Source organism: Ursus americanus, chromosome 21, assembly GCF_024610735.1.
Source record: "Ursus americanus isolate L20-20 chromosome 21, mUrsAme1.1.p, whole genome shotgun sequence".
Lineage (NCBI taxonomy): Eukaryota > Metazoa > Chordata > Mammalia > Carnivora > Ursidae > Ursus > Ursus americanus.
Genome location: NC_142147.1, coordinates 43546917 through 43566938, shown reverse-complemented (window position 1 = coordinate 43566938; position 20022 = coordinate 43546917). Strand labels below are relative to the sequence as shown.

Below are 20022 nucleotides of genomic sequence, written 5' to 3'. Positions count from 1 at the left end.
CACCCCCGGGCTCCCGTTCCAGAAGCTGGTCTGTGAGCCGGGGTCACTCGGATCACCATCTTCTTCAGCACGCAAAGCTGACCCCATAATGCCTTCCAGAACATTCTGCCATCTAAAAGCCATCGAGGCACAGCCTTGGGTTAAAAGCAGGAGCCATGGAGGTGGACAGGCCTGGGTCTGAGTCCCAGCTCTGCCTGTTCCTGCTGTGGGACTGCAGACAGGTGGCCATCTCTCGGACCCTCTGGAGAATGTGCTGACCTCACAGCACTGTGGGGATTGCTGCAAAGTGCCCAGCTGGCACCTTAGAGGGTGAACGCTTGGGAAATGGCGGGGGCGGGTGTGTGTGCTCTCGTTAACTGCTGACCCGAGCTGGCCCTGAGCTGCACACACTCCTCTGTCCCCTCTGCTGGCTCTGTGGTCTGTCATCCCCGGCTCCCTGGCCCTCTCCCAGCCACGGTTGGCTCTCCTGGGGCTCTGTGTCCTCCACTCCTGGGACTTCTCCTGAGGCCTCCTCTGGCCTTCTGATCCTGGCTCAGCCTTTAGGCTTAGGCCTTACTTCCCTGGTGAAGATTGGGTCCCTGACCTGAAGTGTCACCAGGAGAGAAATAATGACAGCTAACAGCCCTCACTGTGTACCGGGCCCTGTCCACCATCCAAGGGCTCTGTGTATGCCAACAGAGCCTTGATCTGCACAGCAGCCTTGATTACTATCACCCCCATTTTACAGACAGGAGAGTGAGGTACAAGGAGACTAAAAAACTATACAATAGGTGTCCAAGGTCACACAGCCTGTGGGAGTGGAGGAGTCAGGATTCCAGCCATGGCCACCAGGCTGCAGAGCCCACATGTGTCACCTCCATATCTGACTGCTGTGCTTGTATCACAGACATGGCATAAAAATGATGTACACAGGGCGCCTGGGGGGCTCAGTCAGTTGTGTCTGACTCCTGACTTCAGCTCAGGTCATGATCTCAGGGTCGTGGGATCGAGCCCCACGTTGGACTCCACGCTCAGAGAGGAGTCAAGTTTGAGATTCTCCCTCTCCCTCTGCTTCTACCCCAATCCCTCAAATAAATAATAAATAAATAAAATCTTAAAAAAAAAAAAAGATGTATAGTGTGTGGGGAGCATAATCACATTTGGTTTAGTAATACCCTTTTAAATGTAGAGGAAAAGTTCTGGGGAAATTATGAACAATGGTATGTGACCCCTGGGAGGTCAGGAGTCCCTTTAGGAAGTGGAAAGATGGGACTGTCACTTTTCATCTGATACCTTTCTTTTCTTTTTTTTTTTAAGATTTTATTTATTTATTTGACAGAGAGAGACAGCCAGTGAACATAAGCAGGGGGAGTGGAAGAGGAAGAAGCAGGCTCATAGCGGAGGAGCCTGACATGGGGCTCGATCCCAGAACTCTAGGATCACGCCCTGAGCCTAAGGCAGACGCTTAACGACTGAGCCACCCAGGCGCCCCTTCGTCTGATACCTTTCTGAACTGTCTCAATTTATTTTACCACAATCACGTGCCAGAACAGTCCTCATCATTTTAAAAACTAGTTTTTAAAAAAGGCAACACCTGGAATTTATCGATATTTTGTAACTCAAGAAAGAAAAAGTCTTTGGACCCAGGAAGAAAGACGATGTCTAGGGCTCCTGAGCATTTTGAAGTGTGAGTCCTTCTCATTTTTCTCAGCTGCCACCTTGGGGTTTTAACAAAAGAAGGAAGAGAGGCTGGCGAGTTTTTTCCTGTCAGGTCGTAGTCCTCCCCAAATTAGAATCCCAGGTCTAGGGTAATTCTGGCTTCATTACAGTGTTCTCTGAAGTGTGTTCTCTGGGCAAATGAAAAGCTTTAGAGCCCAAAGAGAGATATACACAGAGAAACAGAGGAAGAGCATACACCCCAATGTGTACATGGTTCCTCCCCTGGGAGCTGGAAAGGGGCTTAGCCCTCCCTCTTCCAAAGGGATTTCACAGTTTTCCAGAAACCCCTGCAAGGAGCTGGGTGGAGTGTGTGACTCAGTGCAGGGCATGTCCCATGCTGTGCCCACCTCCCCTGGAAAGGGAGCAGGCCGGGACTTCAGCTTATCTATGGCAAGAAAGGGACACTATTTATGAGGCTGGCCCTCCGGGAGGGGCGCAAAACCACCTGTGGAACACTTTCAGACGTGCACGCTCTTGACCCTCGGGGCTCTACTTCTGGGCGTGTGTCCTTCAGAAAGGCCCAGGTGAACCTACGCGTGCCAAGTATATGGCAACGTTTAATGGGGTCCTGTCTGTGAAGCAAACACAGAATTGGTCCGCAGGGGAAGGGTGAGGCCCCACAGAATCAGGCCATCTAGCTGTTAAACAGAAGTGGAGCCGATGCACGTGACACAGAAAGAGGTTCTCCCAGATATGTCACAGGAATAAAGAAGCAGTATGTACAGTGTGAAATCGTTTTTAGAGAACAAAGCTTACACATAGCTTAGTTTGATATATTAAAATTTACCAAACTCTCAGCTCCAAAAGATGGGTATGTTGGGGGATTCTTAAAAATGTGCCTCACCACAGCCCATGAAATCCTTGACAGTCTGCCCTGCCCTGCCGCTGCCCTCATCTCCTCCCACACAGGTCTCCCAATTCTCCTTTAGCATGCCAGGCACGGTCCTGCCCCAGGGCCTTTACACTGGCTGTTCTGTCTGCCTAGAGTTGCCCTCCCCAGCATTCCCCATGAATGGCAGCTTCTCTTCTACCCAGCTTATCTCAGATGTTGCCTCCTCAGGGAGGCCTCCCCTGACCACTCAAACTTCTGGTGTCCCCTCCCAGCTCGGGTGTGCTCGATCACGTAATCCCGTGTGCTGCTTCACTGTGTTCATCTCCTGGTGGCTTGTCACAGGCACTTGTGTGTTTGTGGTTCCACTCCCACCTCATCTGCAGCCTTCGGTTCTGTGTTGGGACAAGGCCCGCCACGTTGTGAGCAGTCCGAAGCAGCTGTTCAACGTGAGTCACACGGAATCAACCTTCCCTCCAACCAACCAACCAACCCACTTCCCTACCTACCTCCTTCCTTTCAACCTTCCTCTCTCCCTTTTAAAAAAAAATTTATTTAAGTAATCTCTACAGCCAATGTGGGACTCGAACTCACAACCCTGAGATCAAGAGTCTTATGGTCCTCTGACTGAGCCAGCCAGGTGTCCCTCTTCCTTCCTTTTACAAGAAGCTTCAATGACTTTAATAAAAGAGGAGAAAGGACAGAGATATTTTAAAAAGTTGAGCCAAAAGAACACAAGCATTTCTCCCCTCTCTGTTTAATTCTGTGTTCATTTGCTAAAATCGCCTTCCCAGCTCCCAGGACTTCCAGCATTCTAACGGGCCCTCGTGATTCTGCGGTCGAAGGCTGGCTTGCCAGAACACATCCGGCTGCAACGTCCTGCCCCCACCCTCAGTCCCGCACACATCCCCTCCACTGCAGGCCTGCCTCCCTTAGTGCGCCGCTGGGATGTGTCTGAAGGGGAAAAGTATGCTGGAATTCAGTTTGCAGTGTCAAATCGATTGTTTTTGCTCTTATTCTCTTTCTTCTGGAAGAACTTCCCGTTGTAGTTTCTAAATGGCAAATTCTAAGCAATAATGTAAAATGGCATTAACTCTAGGTTAACAAAACCAACCAGACTGGGCTTGTACATTCTGAATTCTGATCCGTTTCCTTTTTCTCAAGATCTCGAGTACCCCCATGATTGTGAAAACCTGATGACCCCTGAGGACAAAACAGACTGCTCTCGGACTGTTCAAAAGGATGAGCTCACCTTTCACCTTCTCTGTGCTAATATGGTAACTGTCCCCAAGATATGAGCAAGTGAAAAAGGCAGACGTTAGAGACAGGGAGCCACGCTGGCCAAGGGAATCCCATGGGCTTGTCATGGTTGGAACACTTCAGGATGGATGCGGAAGAAATGAAGGCCATGGTTGCGTCTGGGCGGGGGGAGGCTGGATGGCTGGGGGCCAGGGGAGGGAGAGAGGCTGGTTTTGCGCCGCAAATCCTCTGGGACTAGTTCGGTTTTTATCCTGGGCATGGTTTACCTTTCACAATGCAAATGAAGAGAACACCCGGAAGGATGTGCTTTCTCTCCGGGTTCTTACCAAGAGCACCGGACAGCATCTCTGATTTGCCCGTGTTGCCTGAACTTGGATTTGGCCCTGTTGTGGAATTACACCACTTACAGTAGAAAACAAAGGCAGACAACTTACAAAGAAGGCTCTGCAGTAAGGTCCCAGACTCCTTCTTCCTGTGACAGGAGGGCCAGAGGTGGACGGCGACCAATGGCTCCGACATGGCTGGGCCTGATTCCAGCTGACTCTGGGCTCTGGCCTCCAACTGGGGCGGCTCCCTTGGGGCCAAGTTAATTAAGCTAATTAGCACCACTGTCGGCCTGTCTGGGCTGGGGCTGTGCCGACGTGGCTGGTGAGGACATGCAGCAGGGCTGCACCTCAGGTGGCAGGCGGCTATTCCTGGAAGGACGGCTGGGAGAGGCCTGTAGGAGCAGGGGAGCTGAGGAGTGGGGGCTGCCCTGCTATGAGGTGGGGACGTTGGGGAGAGGCCTTTCCTCGCTCCTTCCATGGCTGCACGGAGCTGGACCTAAATCCAAGGAAGGAAGGAGCCCGAATGCCAGGTGCCAACCACGAGATAGCCGTGCAGTCAGCCCAGTCAACAGTGACTGGGTATTTCCCTATGACTCGCTGAAATCCTCACGTCACCTCTGGAATGTAGGGACTCCTGTCTTCCCCTTTTGAACCTGGGGAAACTGAGGCACAGTGGGTTGAGAACACTCAGAATCCATACGTGCTGGGTGCTCTGAGGCACCTCAAGATTCACTCCTAAGGGAAGTGGTGCTGGACGTGCACGGTTCGTGGTAGCAAGGGCTCCCAGTGACGTGGGCCCTTACCCCAGAGGCTGGTGTGTCTCGTGTGCGGCCACACTGTTTCCTCATGGCAGCCGTGAGACGCAGCTTCTACCATCACCTCAGCCCACAGGTGAAGGCTAGCGCTGCCGAGAGGTTCTGACACACAGTGCTGGTGGAGGTGGGATGCGAACCGAGTGGTGGGACTCAGGGACTGCTCTGGACTGCGGGTTTCGTAACAGCAGTGACAAAGCTCACGTCCCGAGTGCTCACTCGCTCCTGGGCCCCGGGCAGCCTTCACACACGTGATTTGCTTCACCCCCTCAGCGGCGCTGCATGAGGACGCTTGGGGCCTGGGTCCTCAGCTGTGACCTGGGGGCTGGCCCTCCCATCCACTACTCCACACTTAAAGGCTGGGCCCAGAGTCTGTGGGGCCAGGGGCCAGTGGGGCCTAACCATGTGTATCTCACAACAGCCCTACGTGGTGGGGCTGACTGGATTAACACTCAGAGAGAAGTATGGGGCCATTTTCTGGAAGAGCAGAGGCCTGTTCTTGGCTGTGCCTACCTTGTGAAGGAGGCTTCTCAGGGTGGCCCAGGGACTACTAGCCCATAGGGGCATCTCCAGCCCTGCAGTTGGGGCGAGACTGGCCCGTTGAGGAGGTGATGCCCAAGAGAGCTGAGGGCTGCTGGCTCCGCCTCCAACCCGCTGGGCTCCAGCCTGGCCCCTCCTGTCAGAAGGGAAACCTGTCGGCCCAGTCACACCTCACCTGCTAAGCCCTGTGCAGCTCCAACATAGCGCTGGGGCCTTGAATGGATTAACTCATTAAATCCTCACAACCCTGGAGCTAGGGACGACTGTCATCCCAGGTTAAAGACAGGGAAGCTGAGAGGCTAGGGTGGGGGTAAACAGCCAATGGATTCCCATCCTGACCCTCAAGCTGTTCTGCCCTCTAATGGCAGGAAGAAGGCAGGCCAATGAATTAATGAGTCCTGGGACAAAGTGGCCAAAATGGGGCTGTCTGGCCATCCCTGAGGCAGAGGTGCTGGCCTGTCCCTCCCCAAGTGTTGACCAGGGCCTGCCGCAGAGAGGCCGAGCGTGGGAGACAGAGCACAGATTCTCCGTCCTTTACTAACTTACTCCGTTGTTTGGTCAACTACTGCATGCGCTCCGATACAGAGGAGACTGTCCCCTCCAAGAAATCAGTCCTCGGGAAATAGGAGTCACTGCACTGGACAGGAGTCCTCCTTGGGTCTTTATATGATGAGATGCTCTGTTAGTTACCTAGCTGGGTGTGGATCCTAGTTCTGCCACTTCTGGCTGCGGACCTGGCTATGTACTTCTAACTGTGCCTCAGTTTCTCCATCTGGAAATGGGGGTAAGAACGAGATTCCTCACTAGTGGGGTTGCCGGAGGGTCACTGGGGCCAGGTCTGTACAGCCCCAGCAGTGCAGCCGGGCTGGTCCCTGACTGAAATCAATGACACAGGAAGCAAAGAAAATAGATTTGGGACTTACTCCTGGTGGGGGTGGGGGATAAGCTCATAATATGTGGTGACCTTGTGGGGACAAATCACAAAACCAATAAGCATAGTATTTGCTGTGATTAACCTTACCTAACCGAGTGAATCGGGCAAGTGACGTAACCATTCCGTACCTCAATTTTTCTTATCTGGAAAATGGGATGCAAAGTACTTACATCTCCTTGTTCTACAGTGAGGATTAAATGAGTCAATTGTAGGCTTATGACAGTACTTGGTAAAGTAGGTATTAACATACGCAGGTAAATAAGTTATGCAAATGAGCTCCTGAGCCTTGGGATAAAATTTCAGTGACAGCTTCATATACGGGAAAAAAAAAGTATGTTTAACCTCAAATAATTTAGCTTGAAGATGATATTTTCTGGAAAACTAGGTTAGGTGACTCAGAAGGATCTTTTAACAATGAAAAAGACACTATCTCCAAAACGCTCAGAGAGAGTCTGAATAAAACAGCTTTATGAAATGGGAGTATGTGGACAAAAGCAGTTCTAAATTAACACATTACCTTCCACGTGTGATTTAGAAAATGTATCTGTAAGGGGCGCCTGGCTGGCTCAGTCTGTGGACAGTGTGATTCTTGATCTTGGGGCTGTGAGTTTGAACCCCATGTTGGGAGCAGAGATTACTTAAAAAAATACAATCTTCAAAAAAATGTACCTATAATTAAATATTATAAGAAGCCATGAAACTATTTTATGTGTGGTCCCAAATATTTTATATATTAATTTATATGTTAATATTAACTTATTATATATATTTATATATTTAGTTTACATATATTTATAAACACCTAGGGGCACCTTGGTGGCTCAGTCGGTTAAGCGTCTGCTTTTGGCTCAAGTCATGTTCCTGGGGTCTTGGGATTGAGCCCCGCACTGGGTTCCATGCTCAGTCTGCTTCTCCCTCTGCCTCTCCCCCTACTCACACACTCTCTCTCTCAAATAAATAAAATCTTTAAGATAAACAAACACATCTATAAAAAGTCTTGTTTGAATTTTATCATGGAGAAAAGGGGGTTTTTGTTTGTTTAGGGTTATTATACATCCAGGCATATTTTCTGAGTACCTACTATGTACTGGGCCCTGGATGGGGCTCACAGTATCTCTGCTTCCCCAGAATTCTCAGTCCACTGTGGGGGACAGAGAGGAGGCAAGCCACTAGGTCTGATGTGCCCGGGACAGGTGCCGGGGCAGGGAAGAAGCATGCGGTCAGTGGAAGGTGAACCCGGTGTGGGCTTGAACGAGCTTCCCCAAGGCTGGCGTGTCTGTGTTAAGACCTCAGAGGTGGTGTTATGGGTCCCTTCCAAAAAGACGTTGAAGTACGAACCCCAAGTATCTGAGTGTGACCTTATTTGGAAACAGAGTCTTTACAGAGGTAACCAAAGCAAAATGAGGTCATTAGGATGGACCCTAATCCACGGACTGGTGTCCTTATCCACAGGGGAGATGCCAACACAGAGGCACACGTACAGGGAGGGTGCCGCGTGAAGATGAGGGCAGAGGACGGGGAGCCGCATCTACCGGCCAAGGAATCCCACACATGGCCTGTGATCACCAGCCGCTGGGACAGCGGCCGGAACAGATCCCCTCACAGCCCTCAGAAGGAGCCAAGCCCGCCAACACCACGATCCTGGACGTCTGACCTCCAGAACTGTGACACAATTCATCTTTGGAGTCGAGCACGGGCCTGTGGCACTCGTGAGGGCCGCCCTAGCGCGCACGCGGGGGAAGGACGGCTAGAGCAGCTGCCACACGGGAGAGCCTAATGGGGTCCGTGGGGCCTGCCCCTCTGGCCACCCTAAACAGTGGGGGCCTTGCAGTACCTCACGGGGTTGTGGTGAGATCAAAACGAGATGCGTGGCTCATGCGTTCACTGAAGAGCCACCCAGAACGCCAGGCTTATGACCGAGACAGCGGCGCCTGCCTTCCAGGGGAACAGAGAAAAGTGACAGGGTGGCAGCAGGGTACATACAGTCAGGAGGCCCCATCTGAGGAGGTGGCAACAGACCAAGCCCCCCAAGATGGACGCAAAATCTGGAGGAAGAACACTCCAGGCATTAGAGAACCCCTACAACGGCCCTGAGGTTGGCCTGGCCGTGGCAAGCAGGAGGAGAAGTGCAGTGCAGGCCGGTGGAGTAGAGAGAGCGAGGGGCAGAGCAGCAGGAGGGGAGGGCAGGGGGAAAGGAGGCCGATTGTGCAGGGTCTGGGCAAAGCACATGCCGCACCAATGCCTGGTACCATTGGTGTGCTTGGATCATCCGTCCCGGGAGTGGGGGAAGCTGCTGGAGGTTTTGCTCAGGAGAGCAGAGGCTCAGAGCCTGGGGCTGGCAGTGATGTCTGTGAACTGGATTCTTGGTGTGAGCTCCCCAGGCTTGCCTGCCGACGTTTGCAGGTACCCGTTTCTCTCTCCTGACACCTTTCTGCTTCTGAGCTCTGTGTCACCCACACATCTGAATGGACCATCCAGGTCATGAAAGACATTACAGAGAACCGGACGGAGGAGAGCAGAAGCTCCTCTCCCCTGGAACCAGCTCTATCCCTTACCAGCTGTTGTGACTCTGGGCCTCAGTTGCCATATCTGTGAAATGGGGTGAATAATAGATCCACCTCACGGAGCTGTTGTGAGGATTCAGGGAATTAATTCACATCTACGCGAGCTGAGAACCGAGACTTTTACACAGTGAGCACTAAGTAAATATGAGATTCCGTATTCTTCTAACTTAAAACAGAAATCCTTCCCTAATGCATATTCCTCTCTTCTCTTTTGCTTTACAGCAAAATGCCTTAAATGAGCTGAGCACACAGTTTCCTCCAATTCTGCCCTACCCTTCTCTCCTGCACCCTTGAGGGACCTCCATGAGGCTCAAGGCGACGCCAGCTCACAGCCCATCACGCTTGGGGTCCCAGGACGCCGCACTCGCCCAGGCTCCTCCTTATACTCTCTGGACGGTGAGGGCTCTCTTGCCTTGTCCTGCACCTCCCCCTCCTCTCTACCCACACTCTCAGCCTTGGGTGTGCCTCCAGCCTTGTGCCTCTGTGCTGACGACACCCAACTGTCCTCCTGACCTCTCAGCTCCAGACTCCTGACCCGACCGCCTCCTTCATGTCTTCTGTGCCGCTCCCCCAACCAAGCCTGTTCCTCACTCAGTCCCCATCTCAGCTCAAGGCCAGTCTGCCCTTCTGGCTACGGGACCTGGGGTGTTCTTCAACCTCGCCCTTCCTCGCCCTTCCCCGCATTCAGTCTGCCAGCCAAGCCTGGCTGCTTCCCTTTAAGTGTATTCATCCTGAAGCCACCCCCTCTTCTTCCTCGGCCTCCATCCTGCTCTGCCTCCCCCAAACCCGGTCTCCTGCACAGAAGCTCCTTGAAGGCTGTGTCCCTCAGGCTGCCAAGGGATGCTGTGAACACCCAACTCAGGGACCTCTGTCCACAGCTGTACCCATGGCATCTTGCCGAATGAGCAAGTGAGGGGTCACCCTCCTCCCCGCCCAGAGACGCCTGGCTCGGCTCTTGCAGCACCTCACTGGGTGTCCAAGCACTTACTTCTTTGGGTCAGTGAAGGGGAGCGGCCGTGGCGGGGGCTCGTCTGTCCTCTTCCACCCCGTGGGGTGCTTATTGCGTACGGGCTGCTTGGAGAAGAAGGACTTGGGGACGGAGGCGGAGAGCTGGAAGGGGCTGGACTGGGTCAGCTGTGAAGGCCGAGGAGTCTCTGCGCTGGCAGTTTTGTAAACCTGAGCGGGGTAGCCAGCCCTTGAGCTCATGTCACTGCAGAGCAAAAACAAGAGAAATAAACAGTCGAATCCATTCCACATTTCCCAAAAGTGATCTGTTTAAATATACTCTTGGGATACAACAAAGTTCCTTCACACAAGAGAGATACAAATACACTGCTGCTGTGGAAAATTCCAGTATGGAAGTCTGAGCCGAGAGAAGGTGAAGTCGCCCACATGGCCCCTAGTTCCACCCAGGAATGCCCGCTGGCACACGTGTGTCTTTGTGGGAATCCACAAGTCACCACCTGTGGGTGGATGCACCCCGAGATTCCCTATCTCCTGGACACAGCCTACATTAGCTGAAGGTGGGGGTCCCACCTGCCCTAGAGGGATCCAGGGTTTACAATTTGCTCCCTCTCTCACTTGCCTCAACTTTCTCTCCCTTTTCCTATGCGTTACAAATATACACGTGAATACAATTAGGGAGGTAGGAATTTTTTGGGGGGATGAGAATTGCATTTTTATATAACTGGGATCACATTAATATATTGTTCTGTAACTTTTTAAACTTAAAATAGAGCTTGCCAAGGAGCCCTTTCATTCAAATATTTTTTGGAGTCCCTGCTATACATCAGACAATGTTCCCGCTAATCTAATCTAAAACCACAGCTCACCACCCCAAATGCTGGATTCCCACAGCATTCGTGCTGCAGCGAGCCTCACGCTGCTAACCAGAACCCAGCTGCTGGGGACCCGGCTGTTTACTCCCCTGAAACAAAGTGGCTTTCGAAACTTCTCAATAAAATTCCAATCTCACTTCAAGTCAGAGGCATTTAATGAGAAAATTAATGCCTTTGGGGTTAAGTCAACAAATGCTTTTTGAAGGTCAATTTAACAATATGAAAGGGGGGGTACTTTTGACTATGATCAAACAACGAGACCGGCAAATCCTCTCCCCTGAAGCACAAGATTGACAAAACCACCATTTCAGCACTCCGGCCATTGACCAAGGGCATACGACAATCTAAGAGTCATCTATGCTTGAAAAGCTGCTGCACGTCAGGTGAGAAAAGAGGGAATCTGTGGCATTTTGGCAGGGGCTCCTCCCACCCTCCCGCCCAGCTCAGTGCATAAGGACATACGCCGTACCAAAGTCTTTGGGACAGCATCAAGCGTTCGGACATGTGTGGACCCAGAGTTTTGGAAGGAGAAGAGAGAAAAGGGCAGAAGAGCGATTTAAAGAAGTAATGGCTGAAAACTCCCCACATTTGATGCAAAAAATTCACCTACACATAAGAAGCTCCACAAGCCCTAAGCATGGTAAATACAAAGACATTCATATCCAGAAAAAAGCTCGAAGTCAAACAGCGAGATACAAACCTTGAAAACATCAAGAGAAAAAGGATTCATCACATACAAAGAAGCATCAATATAATTAACTGTTGACTTCTTATTTGAAACAATGGTATGGAATATTTTCAAAGTGCAGAAAGAAAGAAACCACCAGCCAAGAATTCTGTATCTAGCAAAACTACCCTTCACATGTGAAGGCAAAATAAAAATATTCCCTAATAAACAGACTGAGAAATTGATTGCCAACTCATCTGCCTGGTAAGTTAATAAAAGAAGTCCTCAGGCTGAAAGATAATGACTCCAGGGGTGCCGGCTGGCTCAGTCCACGGAGGGTGCGACTCTTGATCTCAGGTTGCAGGTTCAAGCCCCCACATTGGGTGTAGAGATTACTTTTTAAAATATTTACTACTCCTTTAAATTTTTTAAAAAAGATTTTATTTACTTGAGAGAGCAAGCTAAAGAGAGAGCATGAGACAGAGGGAAGGGGGAGAGGGAATTGGAGAGGGAGAAGCAGACTCCCTGACGAGCAGGGAACCGGGACCCTGAGATCATGACCTGAGCTGAAGGCAGCCGCTTAACTGACTGAGCCATCCAGGCGCCCCTAAAAATAAAATCTTAAAAAAAAAGAAGAAAAAGACTCCAGATGGTGACCTGAATCCATACGGAAAAATGAAAGGTCCAAGATGGTAAATTTGTGGGTTAGAATAAGACTATAGATTTATGTTTTCTTATTTCTTCTCTAATTTCCTCAAAGCCATAAGATTGTAAAGGGCAATAAGAATAGCACTATATTGTTGGGCTTATAACATATATGGATGTAATAAAATGACAATAATAGAACAAAGGACAGGGAAGCGAATGTGGCTACACTGGAGAGAAGCTTCTTTCTTTAAAATTGAAAAAAAAAATTTTTTTTTTTGAGAGGTGGGGATGGGGCAGAGGGAGAAAGAGAATCCCAAGCAGGCTCCACGCTGAGGATGACACAGAGCTTGATCTCACGACCCTGAAGATTATGACCTGAGATGAAATCAAGAGTTGGTGCTTAACCAGCTGAGCCCCCCAGGCACCCCTGGAGAAAAGTTTCTATATTTTATTGGAATTAAGTTACTAGATCTGAATTACACTGTTAAGATGCATATTATAATAACAAAAAAAAAGTAAAAAAATCAAGAGGAATCCAAACGGTACACTAAAATAAATTTATTTAACACAAAAGGTGGCAGTAAAGGAAGAACAGAGTGGGGCCTGGGTGGCTTAGTTGGTTAAGCGTCTGATTCTTGATTTGGCTCAGGTCATGATCTCAGGGTCGTGAGATGGAGCCTTGTGTCATGCATGCTCAGTATGGAGTCTGATTGAGATTCTCTCTCCCTCTGACCCTTCCCCTGGTCTCTCTCTCTCTCTCTCTCTCAAATAAAATCTTAAAAAAAAAAAAAAAAAAAGGAAGAAAAGCAAGAAAGACAGTAAACATATAGAAAACAGCAAAATGGGGAGTGTAAATCCAATTATTATCAACGATTTCTCTAAATGTGAATGTTTCAACACCCGAATCCAAAGACAGAGATTGTCAGACTGGATTAAAAGAAGCGAGCTCTGATCAGATATGCTTTCTAAGATTTAGCAACATCTATTAATGGGACCACAGGTACAAACTGGTGGGGGGATGCCCAGGGAGCCATGGAATGGACGTCAGGGTGGTCAGGCGGCCTCCCCAGGGAGCCAGTGGCACCTGAGCTGAGAACTCAAGGATGAGTAGTGTCAGTCTAACATCTGACCTCCCAGAAATTCGTGCCACAGAAAAGCTTGCACAAATACTTGTGGGCACATACGAGGATGGTCACTGTAGTGCTGTGTTTAATTGAGAAAGTCAGGGGCACCTGGCTGGCTTGGTAGAAGGGGTATGTGACTCCTAATCACAGGGCTGAGGGTTCGAGCCCCACACTGGGTGTAGAAATTACTTAAGACAATAAATAAAAACTTAGAAAGAAAGAAAGAAAGAAACAAAGAAAGAAAGAAAGCAAGCTAGTTAAACCTGGCCTGGATGTCTTCTAATGGGATTAATAGATGTTCCAAGCACACCCTGATGATCAAAAACAATGTAGCCAGTTCGGGGCGCGTGGGGGGCTCAGTCAGCTGAGTGTCTGTCTTCAGTTCAGGTCATGATCCCCGGGTCCTGGGATTGAGCCCTAAGCCCCTCTGTCAGGCTCCGTGCAGTGCTCAGTGGGGAGTTTGCTTCTCCCTCTCCCTCAGCCCCTCCCCTGCTCATGTGCTCTCTTTCTCACTCTCTCTCGATTAAATAAAATCTTCAAAAAAAAAAAAAAACAAAAAAAAAAAACAAAACCCAAAAACGAAACGTAAAACAAAACAAAAAATGATGCAGCCAGTCCAAAGAATGAGGCAGGTTTGTTTATGAACAAGGACAGGTATCTGAGCTGGAACAGGCAGGGAAACAAGGCATGACTCTGCTCTTTCTTTTTATATATGCACAGAGTGTAGGATTATAGGGTTTTTTGTTTTGTCTTTTTTATAAAAAGGAACCATACAGTTTTTTTACCCTCAACTGTGGGTCATTAAATCATTTTACTGGCTCTGGACCATTAATATTAAGGGGGGAAAAATACCCCAAACCAGACAGATAGGAATAAAAAACATCGGTGTACAGCATGTGAGGTAAGGAAGGGTAAGTGTTTTGTGAGACTTCATTCTGGATGTCCGTGCGGGGTTGTAACGTAAGTTGTAACGTAAAGTGCTTCCCCCATTTTGGGCAGTGGTCAAAAATGTTTGAAAGAACTGGGCTGGTTCAGGTCTGGAGAAAAATCTCCAGGGGAGTGTGTATGAGCTGGTTATCTCTGAAGGGAGTCATGATGGGCAACATGGGTAGAATTCAAGTCAAATGAAACCACACAGGTGGCGCAGGGTAAAAAGGCAGGGTGACCTGACACCTCGGTCTCCCTGCATGAGGTAACCGAGACCCACCCTTCTTCCTCAGCAGAGAGCCGGGGCACACGCAAGCGTACGTGTGCGAGAGGGAGTGTGTATTGTTTCTGCTTTCTTTTTTTCTTTTTTAGATTTTATTTATTTGAGAGAGAGAGAGAGAGAGAGAGAGCGAGCACGAGCAGGGGGAGCGGCAGGCAGAGGGAGAAGCAAACTCGCCGCCGAGCAGGGAGCCCGACTGCGGGCTCGATCCCAGACCCCTGGGATCATGACCTGAGCCAAAGGCAGACGCTTTACTGACTGAGCCACCCAGGTGCCCCTCCCATCTTTCTTTGTAAAATAAATGGCAGCAGACGATAAGCTTGCTGTGCACCTTGCTTTCACCTTAACAATATATTCTGTAGATCTGTCCGTGTCGGTCCATATAAGCCCTGCCCTTCGGTGGCCACAGGGGGTCCACTCTATGAATCTACTGCTAGTGATTTTAACCTTTTTACTTTCTATGGTACGTCTCTCTACCTGGCCATCAGGCATGTTCATTCAGCTTTTGTGAGCTGAAAAAACAAGAGATGATTAAAGAAGGAAGGGGAAAAGACAAACACCCTTTGCCTCTGTCTACCAGCCGGCTCCATCCACTGCCTCTTTCGAGATGGGCTTGACCCTCCTCAGGCCCTGCCACTGACCGACACCGTGTCGGCCTAATCCCCCCATAACCTGTAAACTGAGGTTGATTTTACTCATCCCTTGCTTGAGGAAGGTGACCTGACACCACCCAGCTCAAAGGGCAAGTCCTGACTGGGTGACGCCACTTGTCTGGGATGGGTATGGGTAAGTCTGTAACCTATTCCTGGCTGATGAGACATCAGGGAGTGCGTCTATGGGTTGTCTGCTGGGTGATTTCTGGGGAAGATTTCTTCTCTAAAAAACAAACAAAAAAACATTTGCAGAAAACATCTCCTTCTCTGCCATTGGACACCGTGACTACCTGGATGAAGGACAGCCACCTTGAGACGGAGCGGAGCCAGCCTGTAGGCCTCCCTAACTTGGCACTTTGTTCTGTGAGATAACAGACTTCCTTCAGCTGAGCTGGGGTTTTCGGTTACTTGCAACCAAAGGCATGCCCATGACTGTGTCCCTGTCTTCAGCGTCTCCAAGACTCAGGGAGTAGCTGGTGCTTCACACACAGTATGGCCTCAACACAGAACGATCCCCCGGAATATGCTGTGTATCTCGACCCAGCCCCGAGGTGGGTGCCCTTCCCACACATCCGTGGACCATAAGCCAGGTGCCCAGTCAGGGGTGGAGTTCTTACCCCACCTACCAATCCCTTTCTGAAGCACCAACATGGGCAGCTGTCTTCCCTGGGCCTCAGCCAGGACTTGAAAAACGAGGCAGCACCGTGTGGTGGACGAGAACTTGGGCTGCAACGCTCACCTCACCTGGGTTCCAACCCCAGCTCCGAGCGACACCCTGCAGCCTTAGCTCGGGTCCCTTTACCTCAGCCAGCCCATTCCCTCCTCTGAGGGAATAGCAGCACCACCGCCTGATGCCATGTGTCCAAAGTTGTGAAGATGTGTTGTGCCCGGGGGCGAAAAGCCGGGACTCTGGGCTTGGCCAGGATTGCGGCAGGGGCGATGCGCGTTTATCTGTGTTATGTCTCAGGGGAGCACTTCAGATTTTGTGGGAGGAAAAGGTTTTGTGGCTTACGAAAAAAGCTGAAAACACTGGCCTGGCTGGAGAAGCCAGAGCTGCGCGCGTGTGCACACACACACACACACACACACACACGCACAAACGCTCTAGTCTTGGTGGGTGGCCCGGGGTGGGCGACAAGCTTTCAGGAGGCAGGGACAGTGCTGGCTGTGTGGAGCCTGTGAGCACGGCCAGACCCTGCTCTAAGAATCTCACAGGCATGGAGCGGGGAAACTGAGGCCCAGAGAGACGAAATAACTTGCCCCGAATGATGCAGCTGGTAGGGGATGGAGGCAGGATGCAAACCCCGTCTGGCTCAAGAGACCCTGCTTTCAACATGAGCCTGTACTTTCAAGGACAACGGCAGTCATGATAAATACGCGATAAGTGCAAATGAAACCTAGCAGCAGGGGGATATTTTTGGACCCAGCGACGTCTCAGGCCCCGCGCGCGCGAAGTACTTTAAATGCATGATGTCGGTTCATTCTGGCAGCCAGAGACCACAGATCCTATTATTAACCCCATCTTACAGATGAGAAAATTGAGCCTCGGAGAAACTAAGGAGCCTTGATGGAGATCACAGTGTTGGGTCAGCTGTGGAGCTGTGATCTGGACACTGGCAGTCCAAGGCCGGAGCCTGGGAAATAACACTGCTCACCCACGTACCCCTTGCTGCTTGGCCTTAACTGCTGGACCAACCTGGCCGTCTTGGCCTGCTGTTTGGCATGGCCTTGAGAGTTGAACCAGTCTCTGCCTGTGGCTGGAGTTATGCTCCAGGGTAGGATATGGGGTCAAATTGATATAGAATCCAATTAATGCTCATAACCTCCACCCGACGCCCCCCATCACTGCAACAGCCTCCTCCTGCACCTCCCCCCCGCCCCTGCCCCACTGAACCAAACAGCCAGAGGGAGCCTGTAAACACGGGAATCAGATCACAGCCCTCTTCTGCCCAGGACTGTCTGTGGCTCCGCCTTACTCAGGGTAGAGTCAGAGTCCCCCACTCTGCCCACAAGGCCCCACACCACCTGGCCTGCCCCCTTTGCCCTCAGCTCCTCCCACTCACCAGGCTCCAGCCACGTGGAAGCTCTTCCTAGCCAGAAACATTCTGGCCTCAGGGCCTTTGCCTTGCTCCCAGCTTTCCTTTAGAGGGCTCGGGCTCCTCGCCCAGGCTGACTGTGACTCTGCAAGTAGGTCTCTGTCATGCGTGACCCCAGTGGATCCCGAGGCCCTCGAATTACCTTTAAGGGTTGTGTTCCCAGAAAGGATATCCCAGAGGCTCCTTCCTAGGCCAGCCTGAGGAAGCAAAGCCACCGGCTTCCTGTGGAGCTGAGAGCCTCTGAGTGCCCCTTCACAGCTCTGACAAATTGTTCTGGAAACCCAAGAAGCTTTGGAGCGTGTGCTGCCTTGGGAGAGGGCTGGGGGCCAGGTGGCTGCCCGCCTGGGATCACTCGGCCCACTGCGGTGCCCACAGCGGGCGCTGGCGCCTGGCAGTGCGCCTGGAAGCTGGGCTCCCATGACGAACGTCTGGGGAGAGCGTCTGCGAAGTCCCTGAAATCATCGACGGGCACAAGCTGCTGCAGGCCCCTGCAGCTTCCATGGCAGGGCTGGAGCACGGGGAGGGAGCACACGGTGTCTCCCTGTTCAGGCACGGCAGGGCCCACCCCTCTCCTGGCAGTCCTCGATTTTTGTGGGCAAACTCAATTCCTTCCACCCTTCGAATAGTCCAGAGTAATCTTTTTAAAACTTAAGTCAGATTATGCATTCGCAGACCTCCCATGGCTCCCACATCTCTCAGAACCAAATCACAGCAGCTGACCATGGTCAGTAAGCGTGCGAGAACCGGGGTCCGGCCTACCCTGCAAAACTGACGTCCTCCCACTCTCCCCCCTTGGCCCTGTCTGCTCCTCCCTCTCTGGCCAGCTGACCATTTCTTAAGCACTGCAAATGAGTTCACCTACAGGGTCTTGGCATTTGCTATTTCCTCTGCCTGGGTCAATCCCTTACTTCCTACAAAATACCAACTCCTCAAAAGGCCTTCCCGGCTCTCCGTCCTGTTGGGTTTTTCTCCCCAGGCCTCATCAGCCCCCTCCCCCCAAGCCCAGTGAGATCACGTGGTTGCTCAGTTTTCAGTCTGTCCTGCTCTCTCTCCAGGAGAATGTCAGCTCCACAAGAGAAAACCCTGACTTGGTTTCCTGCCACATCACCATGTTTGGAACAGTCCCTGGCACACAGTGGGTGCTTTAGTGGTAAGAATAACATTTTTGGGCTGGGCCTGCCTGGCTCTTGTTTCCAGAACCTCACCACTCCCTGTCTGCAGCAGCCTGCCGACTCTCAGCTTGCTGGCACAGTCCTGGACCTGTGTCTCCCTCCCTCCTTATGTCCTAGCAAAGCCACTTGCCGACACAGACACAGCTGCTCTGTCCCCTGGTCTGGGCCCCTTCCTTCTTACTCACATCTCAGCCTCAGCCCTGTCCCTGAGGCTCTGCTTCCAGTCCCATCTCCAGCACCGTCTTTCAAACCATTAATCTGCCTCTCAGCACAGGATGGAATCCGAACTCTGTAATGTGGCTGACAGGACCTTGCATGGTCTGGCTCCTGATGACCTCCCAAAAAACCTTCCATCAGCTACTCCCTTCAGTTTCTTCCCGTGAGCCAAGGAGCCTGTGGTTCTGTGACCTAATGGCATCTACCCTCCTTTCTACCTCAGGGCCTTTGCACGTGCTACTCCCTTTCATAGGGACACCCTCTCCACACTCCATCTTTTTTCTCTCTTTTTTGAAGATTTATTTATTATTTTAGAGACGGGAAAGGGGCAGAGGGAGAGGATCTCATGCAGACTCCCCACTGAGCACAGAGCCCGATGTAGGGCTCGATCTCACACCCTGAGATCATGACTCGAGCTGAAATCAACAAGAGTCAGATGCTTAACTGACAGAGCCACCCAGGGTCCCCTCTCTCTTAAAAAAAAAAAAAGTAACATAATATCTCACATATAGCAAAGTGTACAACGCATATGTATGACTTAAGAAATAGTCACAAAGCAGACACCATGTAACTGCATCCTAGGTTAAAAATATATCATCAGCCCCTCAAAAACCACTCACCTGCTCCCTCCTCCTTGTTGCTTTTATCGTTGGCAGAAATGACCCCTCTTCATGGAAACTACCTTTGCTTTTCAGGCTACAGATGAGACATGCCCTCCAGCCCTGCCCCACATCCACCCAGTGGGGTGGATGAGATCCCAGTGGGTCTTCTCTCCCCAGACTTTCCCCTAGCACAATGCAGTCATTACTTTTATTATTCTTTGCCTGCTGTCTCCCTGGTACCTGGTCTGTCAGGACAAAAGGCCCCTCCCCATGGGGCAGCACCCAGCAGGGGGCCAGGCACATGCCAGGCGCTTGCTGTGCAAATAAACACGGGGGCTCCGCTACAAAGTACTGGGGAAGCAGAGCCAAGGGCAGCTATGGAGTGCACATGCCTGCCCCAAGGAGCTGAGGCTGGGCTGCAGACTGTCACTGCAGCTTCGTGCAAGGAAGTAGATTAATGACAGCCGATGCACAAGGCTGATGCGCGGCCTGGGGCCAGGGGCAGTGCGGCCGGGGGCAGGTGGAGGTGCGTGTGGGCTTCCAGGGCACAGGTGTCCAACGACCATCTGGGAACTTGGTTCCCCAGCCGAGATGGTAAGGTTGTGGGAGGGCGAGCAGAGTGGGGCCTACAGTGGGACGTGCACATCTTCTTTGGGACACTCCACTCTCTTAGTCCTCCCTGTTCTAGGAAAGCCCCTTCCACAATGGGGTCTGGCCCCTCCTTCGGGCTCCCACATCCCAGGTGCTTCCCTCACCTGGGCATTGACCACTATGGGCTGCCACTGTCTGGGAATGGGTTTGTCTCTCCCCTGCTGGACTTTGAGCCCCGAGAGGGC

The 20022-nt window shown here is 51.2% G+C and overlaps 1 protein-coding gene across 6 annotated transcripts in view; it reads right to left on the bottom strand.

Annotated features, from left to right (window-relative positions):
* SIPA1L3 (signal induced proliferation associated 1 like 3) overlaps positions 1-20022 on the bottom strand; it is a 225285-nt gene that overhangs the window by 15766 nt on the left and 189497 nt on the right. For all 6 annotated transcript variants that reach the window (XM_045786053.2, XM_045786088.2, XM_087870714.1 and 3 more), the window contains exon 16: positions 9952-10173. In XM_045786053.2, coding sequence (XP_045642009.2) covers positions 9952-10173 — 222 coding nt within the window. The remainder of the gene's footprint in view (positions 1-9951; positions 10174-20022) is intronic.